A 12,083-nucleotide genomic window follows, 5' to 3' on the forward strand; every position below is an offset into this window, starting at 1 on the left:
AAATTGAAACTGTTTTTTGCTGGGAGTACAGGATGATGGTATGCTGTAGTACAGGATTATTAGTATGCTGCAGTACAGGATTATTAAACACCTCTGGGCTAAAAAGAAGTTCTTGGCTTGAAATTATAGGGAAATTCTGATGCCTAAACTCAACATTTCCACAGATTGAAATGTTTAATCGATATCTGAGAAATCAATCAATCATGAGAAACACTCTTAAAAACAGTCACCTAAGATGATTAAATAGTTGCTATATGCAGCTTTGTACTGCTACAGCAATAGAGAGACACAAGGAACTGTCCTGGGGAGTTTTTTAGTTTCAAATAGTTTCAAAGTATTCTGTAAAGGGACCTGTCAGATTGAGATGGCTTTGTGCGGCATACTGTACATTCATGTATGTACAAAAACAAACAAAACAATCCATGGCATTAAACCATTTGAAAATATGAATTGTGACCTATCGCTTGAGGAGGAAATAAGGCACTAAAATTTAAATGAACTGCCTTTTAACCAAAGGGATAACTTCTCATTTACATTGTTTGATTTAACATTCAATGTTATAATCATAATGTTCTTACAGTATTAACCTTAAGCCAGCAGATTTGTAGTAAAAATCTGTTCTAAATCTGTAAAAAAAGAAAAAAAAGTAGGCTATGCTTTAAAGGTCAGGCTCATCAATTCCAGTAGAGAGTATTTCAGACAAACAGGACAAACTACTTTACAATTCTTAATGTTGCTGGGAAATATGACGTTAGGCTACTCTCTTCTTTCCCCAGTTTAGTAATTTTAATTGATAATATACACTGTAAAAAAATTCTAACCTCCCTAACTCAAAATTTTCTAGTGACTGATAACATCTACATTTTTCAATTGGCCCAAGTGAAAATCTGTAAATTTAATTTTATAATTTACAGAATTTAACTTGGGCCAGTTGAAAAATGTAGATGTTATCAGTCACTAGACAATTTTGAGTTAGGGAGGTTAGAATTTTTTTTACAGTGTATATACACTTTTATATATTTTAAAGATACTTATATTAAATATTTAATATTTTTATATCTGCGTACATTACCATTTAAAAGATTTTGGTTAGTACAATTTAAAAAAAAAAGAGAAATTTATACATTTTTACATTATATTGCTGTTCATCCAAGAGCAATTAAGTAGCACAACTGTTTTCAACATTAATAATAGTAATAAGAAATGTTTCTTGAGCAGCAAATCATCGTATCTGAATGATTTCTGAAGGATCATGTGACCCTGAAGACTGGAGTAATGATGCTGAAAATTCAGCTTTGATCACAGGGAATAAATTACATTTTATAATATATTAAAGTAGAAAACAGTTAATTTAAATTGCAATAATATTTCACAATATGAATGTTTTTCTGTGTTTTTGATCAAATAAATGCAGCCTTGGTGGCCATAAGGGACTGCTTTTGAAAATATTTTAATATATTATGTTGTGTACAAAAGAAAAACAGCACACTTCCTCAGACAACACAGACTACTGATATATTTAATGTGCAATTTCTAAATATGTTCTTCCCCCAGTTTTCTTTGTGATTTTAGACAGCAGAAATGGACTAACATCTTCATATTAAAACCAACACTCACTGGACCTGACCGTCCACCCATAACAATCCTGCAGTGTGCAGGTCATCAGTGTTGGCTGCTGATGAGCTCATCCCCTAGAAATCTGTTTTGGTGGATGCGTTGTTTCAGTCTGGCTGTGAGTGTCTCTGCCACTGATACAGTCCTCTATTGCTGACTAGGGCATAAGCCAAACCATTTGTGTCCTATATCTTTTGCACTTCAGTAATACATAATGATGCAAAGCAAGTAGAGTGAGTCTTTGGTTCTTATGACTGGATGTTTCTTAAATTTTTATAATTTTAAAATATTTATTTTATTTTATATATATATATATATATATATATATATATATATATATATATATATATATAATGTATGATACATTTATTAGCAAAATGTCCAAACTACATTTTTTTTTTTTTTACATTTGTCAAATAAGCTTTTCAAGGCAAGATTTTCCTTAAATATTAGCTCACATTCTTTTGTTATCACAGTTATCGTATAAAGACTTGAAATACAGCAGATGGGATATATAGTCTAATTTCATGATGCTTTGATACGTTATTTTATTATTATTTATATACTATTATTTTTGTTTTGTCAGTTTTCAGAGTTTTTTTTTTTAAGGGAATTTGTCATTTTTATTAGTTTCTATTTTTTTATATTTCTATTTACCTTTAATTTATTTTTATTTCACATTTCTAAAGTTTTATCTAATATTTATATTTTATTTGATTTCAGCTTTATTTCCATTTACGAAAAGGATTTTTATGAATAGTTTTAATTTTAGTTAACAATAACAACAGTGCTTTTATTTTATTTATTTTTTTAGCTTGACATCCCCTGGTCTCTATTAACTTTAATTTTATGGCAGCTTAGGCATTTTTTTCATAGTATCTTCTTTCATTTTCCACAGAAAATTAAGTCATACAGGTTTGGAATGACATGAGGATGAGAAAATGGTGACAGAATGTTGATTGTTGGGTAAACATTCCTTTTGATAGTTATACACTGTGAGTTGTGTAAAGCTGAATAAGTCAAATTATTCTGGTAAACATGAATCTGTGGTGCTGAAAAGTGTGTGTGTGTGTGTGTGTGTGTGTGATGTTCCCAGATCAGCACAAAAGAAAGCTTTCGACTCTATTTATACTGAAGATTTACGTAATCAACCCAGTGTTCTGTGACATCATTAAAATCCCTCTTGGAACGGCAGAAAAACTGTGACCAAGAAGGAGAGAGGAACTTCAAATTAACTCAGAAGAGGTACAAAGCTGCACTTTATTATGGGGTGAGAGAGAGAATTGAAGTGACAGTCAAATATCAGTGCCATTACAGTCTGTCCCTGTGTGTATGTGTTCCAGCAGTGGCATGAATAGGATTTTCTCTGACTGGCTGTGTCCCCTCCCCACACACGGTGCGCCCCACACCAGAGAGACGGACCGAATAGAGTGAAAAGAGGCAGTCAGGAGACTGGGTGGACAAGCACAAACAATTCCGGGCTCACATACACACCCCCTGGCCTTTGCCCTCCCCATTGGACCCCCTCTCTCTCCCCCACCTTCTCTATAAAAACCCAAAGTTCACCCACACTTGGTCTCATTTCCCTCTGCCATGGAACCCCAGCGTGCTTTCTCATCCTACCGAAAGCGCTTCGGGACACCGGGCGGCTCCCCGTCCGTGGGGATCACCAGCCGCCTCAGCACGGGCCGCCTGTCCCTCCACAGCAGCCCGCGCCACCTCACCTCCAGCCCAGCCACCATGTCCACCTCACGCTTGTCCCTGGGCGGGGAGCGGCTGGACTTCTCGGTGGACTCCCTGCTGAAGGCCCAGTACCGGGAGACGCGCACCAATGAGAAGGTGGAGATGATGGGGCTGAACGACCGCTTCGCCAGCTACATCGAAAAAGTGCGCTTCTTGGAGCAGCAGAACAAGATGCTGGTGGCAGAACTGAACCAGCTGAGGGGGAAGGAGCCCAGTCGTCTGGGGGACATCTACCAGGAGGAGCTGAGGGAGCTTCGCAGACAGGTGGACGGACTCAACGCTGGGAAAGCCAGACTGGAGATCGAAAAGGACAACCTGGCCTCAGACCTGACCACTCTTAAACATAGGTAAGGACAGATGTGTTATGCCCATTCAAAGGGCTTTTCAATGCAACTTAAAACCAAAAACAAAACATAAAAATGATAAATATTTTATATCTTGCACCTTGTTTGTCTAAAACAGGGGGTTTCATACTAGGGGTCTGCAGAAATTTTGAGAGAAAAAAAAAAGAAGTATTTTAACAGTAAGAAAGAAAAAAAAACGTGAAATTAAATATTATAGAGATGTATTTATATTCAATTATTTGAATATATATTGAGAATAGATAGATAGATAGATAGATAGATAGATAGATAGATAGATAGATAGATAGATAGATAGATAGATAGATAGATAGATAGATAGATAGATAGATAGATAGATAGATAGATAGATAGATAGATAGATAGATAGATAGATAGATATTTTAGGTCAAAACTATCACCAAACAATTCCATATAGATATTAACACTTTTTTTATATATATATTTATAATATTTTATTTCACAATTTCTTTCATAAACATATATATATATAGTTATAAAAATGCTTAGCTTTTTTTCTTAAAGCAATTTCATATATTTTTCTTTTTTCCTAAAAATTATATAAAAGGGTATAAAAAATGTTTGTTTTACATTTCAAAATGTTATAAACTTTCATCTTCAAGGTAACTTCTGATTATCCCAGTTGTCTTGTATTGACATTACCTTCACATTTATGCTATTGGCAGACACTTGAAAGCGATACAATTAATCAGGTCACTTTCAAAAATGAAAAGAGACCCAGTGAGGAATAGATACCTTGATGCCTTGATTTACTGGTGGCATGATGAAAACAAATGACAACACAAAGTTAAAACCACTCTAACCAGCTTGTCAAAGTAAACAGGGTGTACTTGATCAGATGTGTCTGGCTGGGGTGGAGGTGTTACGCATTCCAGGACATGCCAAGAAGAACGCTTAGAGCAACAAGAGAACAATGACACAAAAACAGCTCAATAGCCATGTCAAAGAAACACCATCTATTAACCTGCCCTTAAGTACAGCTGGCATATGGGTGGATAATCTCTTAAAATTAAACAACCGCAGCACCTTAAGCATTTTTTCCAGATCACTGCCAAAACTACGTTACTAGTGAATTTATAGCACCCAAACCCATTTTCAATGAGAGGCTCTCCATTTCGTGCTCCCATTCAATCCCACACTGCTTTTTTTTTTTTTTTTTTTTTTACTAAAGCCTGATCCACTGAGTACTATGGGGGCAGGGAGGGGTACAATACCTCAGCACAGCTTCCACAAAGGCTGAACCCACCCAGTGCAGATGCCCCGTTGTTAGGTATGAGAGAGAAGAACCATTTTTCAATTTTTCAAGTTCCAAACCCTCAACTTTAAACTCATTGGAATCATTGATGACTTAAACAAAGAATCTTATAAAAATAGAACAGTCATGAGAATGTAATTTTTTTATATAAAATGTCGCTTGTAATTCTCTATTTAATTCCTTGTTAATATTTGATGGAACATCAGTAATAGCGATGCAAAATACAATTTTATTCATGGACCATGGTAACAAAAAAAAAGCGATGTATCTGAATTCAAGGTGATTATTTTTGATGTACATATTTATTTGTATGCTCATACTAGGCACTATTTATTTGGAATTGTTTGCATTGATGTATATTGGACTGCTTGTGTCAGGTGTAGCTGCTCAGTTTAGAAGAATATGAAAGGGTGTGCATGTACTCCACCCCGTGGGAAAGAGTGGCTGTTGCAGTGTGTGTGTGTGAGCAGTTAATGATGCATGAGTGATCCATTGAACCCTGTCCTGCCCCCTCCTGCAGGTCTCACCACACCACATAGGTCCCCTCCACTGGGAGCCTTTCATTACAGCTGTCATGACTGATTTATCACAAATAACTATTTAGGAATGAGGTTTCGGGAAATAACATTCATGTCATCACAGATAGCAGAGCATTAACTGTATTGTTTTTTTGTTTGTTTGTGTTTTTTAAAGAGAAGTTTTATAGGGAGACCGGGATTATTGTAACATGGGTTAATTGCAACACTTCCAAATTCTCCAATCAGGAACAAGTTATAAATCACCTGATTAACTTCACACATGCCCGGTTTAGTCGGTTTATGTGAGAACGAAGAGCAGATTTTAGAGCAGAACACGTTTTTTTGCTGTAAGAAACTTCCTTTATTTTTGTTATGGATATTTCTGCGTTGTAGTTAAACTCATCAAAGTTAAATTATGTGTCTGTGTAGGTATTTTTCATGCAAGTTGTTAGTGCTAATGTTTTGGCTGTTAGCTGGAAGGTGAGCTAGTTCATGGACTCTGGGTTAGTTGTAACATCATTGAAGCCTACCACAAGTACATTTTTAGTTGTATTTTTTATTTTATTTTTATTCTATATGTCTAGGTCAGGAGTGTCCAAACTCAGTCCTGGAGGGCAACTGTTCTGCAACTATTCCAGGCACTCTGTCAGTTTTCATGTGGGAACATTCAATCTTTCTACAGGTTATCGTTAGTAGGTGGCGACAAGTGACTGTCTTTATAAGTGAGTCATTGGCACAGTGAGATCAATATAGCTTGCTGGGAATGCTGCTTAAAGGTGCATTGCGCAAGTCTCTGAGTTTTTGCAGAACTATGCCCCCTTCTGGCGACACGCGAAACTGCAACCAGAGTTGTGCACGCGGTTACGTGGAGTTTGCGTTGGGGTTTGGGATGAACTAGAAGCCGGTCTCTTTGAATCCATCTTCTACTTTTGCAAAAGTCGCTTGAGTTGTCTTCGCTGATGCGGATAATGGCGGCGAATACACAAACCTGCCAGACATAGCCAGGTGAGCGTGAACGCGCATGACGTCACGCCCAGTCGATTCCGTCCCGAATCCCTCTTATTTATTTTACTGTACAGGATTATAGAGGCAATCGCAGTGATCATAGAAGGGCTCATTCAGCCCATCAGGCAATTGTTTAAGCATGTACACTCCCAGAAAAAAAGGTACAAAAGCTGTCACTGGGACAGTCCCCTTCAAAAGGGTTCTAATATGTACCATTTAGGTACTAATATGTACACATTTGGTAACAATATGTACCTTTGAGGGACTTAAATGCACTCTTTAGGTACAAAGGTGTACCTTTTGAAAAGGTACCGCCACAGTGACAGCTTTTGTACCTTTTTTTCTGGGAGTGTATGGGTTAGAAAAACGGGTATTTTTAACATGAAAAGTTGCTTAATGCACCTTTAAGTGAAGCCTTCAAAAAAGTGAATAAACATCACAATTTGTATAACTAGAACCCAACCTATCTAATATATATATATATATATATGGAAAAAAAGAAAAAAACTTTTAAGAGGGAAAATAAGCAATCAACAATTACCCACGCACACCTGCAGGTGATAGATTGGTGCATAGGGAAAAAAGACCAAAAACCAAGTCAAAAATCAAACCTGTAAAAAAATAAAAAATCCTGTACACCATCAATACTTGCACATGTATAAAAATATCTGTATGCACTTTTTTTTTTTTTTTTTTTTTTTTACACGTATTAAAATAGTTTTATTCACAATGTTTCGGTCCCATGACCTTCATCAGGAATATACCTGACGAGGGAAAATAAGAAAATACACCAATGCTTGTGTGTGGTTACAGTTGTTTGTCGAACTTAGGATAGAATCCTTTTTAGGTTGTGAGAATGGTAACTCTTTTGTTTTTTTTAATCCATTTTCCAGACTTCAAGATGAAACTGCCCTACGACAAGAGGCAGAAAATAACCTCAACACCTTCAGACAAGTAAGAAACAATCCATTCCCGTCTCATTCACGAGTTAGCATATTGCTGTCATGAATTTCACTTTTGATTCCAGGAAGTGGATGAAGCGGCTCTGAACCGTGTGCAGCTGGAGAGGAAGATTGATGCTCTGCAGGATGAGATCAATTTCCTGAAGAAGGTTCACGAAGAGGTTTGTTATCTCTCCCACTCTCTCCTCATTACCTCCATCTGTTCAGTTCTTCCCTGTCTCTTAGATTTGACTTCATATCTGTCTCAAATCTGTTCATTTAATATGGCTATATGTAGCTATAATGGATTCTGATGACTTTGACTGAACAAACAGATTCCCAATTTCATCGCTTGACAGCGTGGACAGTAAAAATCAGACTTGATCGGACACCGTGCTGTAAAAAAAAATGATATTCCCTCACCTGGAAACTTCTCTAATGCGTTCTATCCTCTTTCTTCCTCTGTGTAGGAGATGAGAGAGCTGCACGACCAGCTGATGGCCCAACAGGTTCATGTGGATGTGGATGTGTCTAAGCCAGACTTAACCACTGCCCTGAAGGAGATCAGAGCTCAGTTTGAGACCATGGCCACCTCCAATATGCAGGAGACTGAGGAGTGGTATCGCTCAAAGGTTACATGAACACACACGCATGCATTCCCCTTAGTGGATTTCCTCTTTTAGATTTTAGACTATAGTTATAAACAAATACATTACAATTTATATTATAAAATCACCCACTATAAAAATGAATTTTTCAAAGTTGTGAATAAAACAAAGATTATTGGAGTGTGTTTTACAAGAAAATACTATTTCAGTCTGTCTTCTTCAAAATTTCATGTTTAATGTTATTTCAAAGTTATATCAAAGTTATTTCTTTGTAATTAATTGTGAAATTTACTAGCAATTGCTGAGTGAAAATTGTTTCTACACCAATTTTTTGTTGTAGAGCCCCTGCACATGACGTGTGTGGCAATATTATACAAATTTAGAATTCATTCCCTCATTTTATTAATGCATTCCATCATTTTAGCTAAATTGTCATTATCATGGCCACATTGTAATGATTCATTCCCTTGTTTTAGTTCAATCAAAATGAGGGAGCGAATTAGTACAACGTGGCCACGATTTACTAAAAAGATGGAACAAATTCATAATTTGTGGGAACAAATTACCAGTCAGAAACATTAAAGGCTGCATTTATTTGGTCAAAAATACAGTAAAAACAGTATTACTGTGAAATATTATTACAATTTAAATTAACTAGTTTCTGTTGTAATATATTATAAAATGTCATTTATTCCGAATTCAGCATCATTACTCCAGTCTTGAGTGGAGTAATCATAGTAATCATAGTAATGTAGTAATCATTACTACATTACTTCCAGTGGCATGATCCTTCAGAAATCATTCTAAAATAATTTCTTCTTATTATTAATGATGCTTAAAATTCAGCTTTACCATCACAGGAATAAATTAAAATGTTTCAATATATATACAATATATTACAACAGAAACCATTTAATTTAAATTGTAATAATATTTTGCAGTATTACTGTTTTTACTCCATTTTTTTATCAAATAAATGCAGCCTTGGTGAGATTAAGAGACTACTTTCAAAAATATAACAAAAAAAAACACATTGTTTCCAAACTTTTTATCCATATGTCATGTGCGGGGCTTAGTATTTTAGTGTATTACTATAAATAAATGAATAAATAAGAAAAATGTATTTTACTAGTTTGCTGATCTGACTGATGCAGCCAATCGGAACGGAGAGGCTCTGAGACAAGCTAAGCAGGAGGCCAATGAGTATCGTCGGCAGATTCAGGGCATGACCTGTGACCTGGAATCTCTCCGTGGGTCTGTAAGTGTTTCATTTCACCTGCCACCAAACTTATTAAGAACAACAAAAATTTCAGTCATGACTGTAGACCACAGTACTTGACAGCAGCGAAATCACGCATTAAAATCCTCTCACATCTTTAAGAACGAGTCCCTGGAGCGTCAGCTGCGAGAGATGGAGGAACGTTTCGCCATGGAGACGTCCGGTTACCAGGACACCGTGGCTCATCTGGAGGACGAGATCCATATGCTGAAGGAGGAGATGGCCAGACACTTGCAGGAGTACCAGGACCTACTCAATGTAAAACTGGCCCTGGACATTGAAATTGCCACCTACAGGAAGCTGCTCGAAGGAGAAGAGAGCAGGTGAGGAGAGAAATGGCATGAACCACATTGATTAAATTAATTCAAATATGATTCAATTAATATTCTCCCACCTCTTCTAGAATCACTGTTCCCGTGCAGAACTTCACCAACTTACAGTTTAGAGGTGAGTAATTCATCATCCAGTTGTTGATTACAGCTTGATTTAAATGTCTCTATTTAATCGTGTGTGTGTGTTGCTAGACACCAGCATGGACACTAAGCTGACTCCTGAGGCACATGTGAAGAGGAGCATAGTTGTGCGAACTGTTGAGACTCGTGACGGAGAGGTAAACACGCTGCTAGGGGACGCTGTTCATCAACCTTTAAAAATACCCATTTCAAGTTTTTGAAATCCACTTCACATGAATGCACTTCAGCATAATCTATCTCTATCTATAACTATCTCTCTCACAGCACAATGGAATAATTGATCATTTTGTTTATTTATTGATTCGTTCATTCTATCTTTCATACATTGCATTAGAGCAGAGGTACCCCCCCCCCCCCCCCCCCCCAAAAAAGAAAACTTAATTGAGGGGCATGAGCCAAATGTAAATGTTGCATTATATCCATTTATGTAAACGTTTATATATTTTTGTTGGTAACACTTTACAATAAGGTCCCATTTGTTAACGTTAGCTCCAATGGACTTTTAAATAATATTAACAGATACAACTTTGATACAAAACAGATACAAATAGACAGCTAATGTTAGCTAATGTTAACAAATGGAATCTTGTAAAGTGTAACCATTTAAAAAAAAAAAAATCTAATTCATTAATATTCTGTACACTTCAAAGCAAAAATAAAACAAAAAACTTTGAAACCAAATCAGAGATCATCATGGGCCAACTTTACCCTGCGTGCCCTGGTTTGGGCATCTGAATTGTTCATTTATCTGTTTAATTTTGTTGCTGTGTTTTCTGTTTCAGCTAAAAAACGAACCTGTGCAATCTCTCTTTCACAGATCATTAAAGAGTCCACTACGGAGAGGAAGGATCTGCCGTAATCAGTTTTAGACACTGCTTTAGACACAGCTCCTTCACTAATGCTGCGGTCAAATATGTGATTTCTTGCCAACTTGCCCGCTTATTTTCTCCTAGTGTCTATAGTTCCTGGGTGGGAACTATATTCAAATGCATTAACAACAATAAGCGATACACAACTCTTTCTCTTCCTGGGCTTCTCTCTTTACTGTATCTGTCTCTTTTGTGGCGAAGAGTATTAGCATGACAGTAGACTAGTTTATCGCCGATTGTGCCATAAAAAGTCATGGTTGGAAAGATGAAAGTAGAAAGTAGAAAATGATGTTGCTAGTGGTCAGAGCGGGTACATGGGGATTATAGTTTTTTGTCAAGCACAAACTGTAGAGATTTTGTTCTGAAATGTATTGTAGTCTTTAAGGATTATGTACTAGATGAAGAAGTGGTTTTTGAATCGGAATGGTCAGTGTTAAAGTAAGGCAGAAGGGAACTATAACAGCAAGATCTTTGTGAGAGTTTTAAAGGGATGATGGATTTTGTCAGCGGTGCTATGCATATTTTCCTCCTTCACTGTGTATGCACAATGTTTTTGCACAGTAGCTAACTCATCTCTTTGGACCCAGGTTAAAATGCTTTAAATTGCTTGTTGACTTGATTGACCTATAGAAAACATATTAACTGTACATTTTAATCAATAAAAAAACATTATCTTACTAAATTCATTATAAGCATCTAACATAGTGTTACCCATCATATGAACAGATGAATTAATGGAGTTTTGCGACTGATACCTTGTTATATTTTTTTAAGATGCAGTCATATTTACCATTCATTCCAGACGGAATACACGCAATCAGGTTTCCTGTGCAGATTACGCTCTTGTTTGTAAATGATCTGCACTGACCAACAAAAAGCTACTTGGTTTGAAAGTGACTTATCTACAAGATTTATCTACAATTATGGATCTTGTTTGCATGCAAAATTTTGCTAATGTGACCACCTTTACTGTGAGATAATACTGCCAGGTAACACCGAGCTATGTTTTCAACCGAGGAGGGCTAACTTTCTCACTACTCTTGCATACTGAATTGGATGTCACTGTATTGTGGTGACTAACATTAATAGTAATAAAAAATAATTGTTATTCGGTAGTGTCTTGTGTCTGCTTATAGAAGAGGACTTCTCAACAAAACAGCATAATCATTGCAGCTGATGCATTCTGAGTGTTTAATAAAGACTCGAAAGTGAACGAAATAGGAAGTGACATGTGAACATGTCAAGGGGGCAGAAGGTTTGAGTGACAGGCGTGTGTGACAGGGTCACTGACAGAGTGCGGATCCCACGCATGGTAAGAGGGAATTACACGTCTTTGTCAGGGTATTATTATTATTTTTATTTATTTTTTGCCCTTTATTTAACCAGATAAAACTT

The 12,083-nt window shown here is 36.4% G+C and overlaps 1 protein-coding gene across 1 annotated transcript; it reads left to right on the forward strand.

Annotated features, from left to right (window-relative positions):
• Window positions 1–3,176: 3,176 nt before the first annotated feature.
• Window positions 3,177–10,817, forward strand: gfap (glial fibrillary acidic protein). The gene is made up of 9 exons (XM_084414999.1): window positions 3,177–3,704; window positions 7,412–7,472; window positions 7,546–7,641; window positions 7,930–8,091; window positions 9,200–9,325; window positions 9,449–9,669; window positions 9,750–9,793; window positions 9,871–9,956; window positions 10,637–10,817. Exons 1-9 carry the CDS (start codon window positions 3,208–3,210, stop codon window positions 10,676–10,678), a joined length of 1,335 nt encoding a protein of 444 aa, XP_084271125.1. The 5' UTR covers window positions 3,177–3,207; the 3' UTR covers window positions 10,679–10,817.
• The last annotated feature ends 1,266 nt before the right edge of the window (window positions 10,818–12,083 follow it).

Source organism: Rutilus rutilus (genome assembly GCF_951802725.1).
Source record: "Rutilus rutilus genome assembly, chromosome: 1".
Taxonomy (NCBI): Eukaryota; Metazoa; Chordata; class Actinopteri; order Cypriniformes; family Leuciscidae; genus Rutilus; species Rutilus rutilus.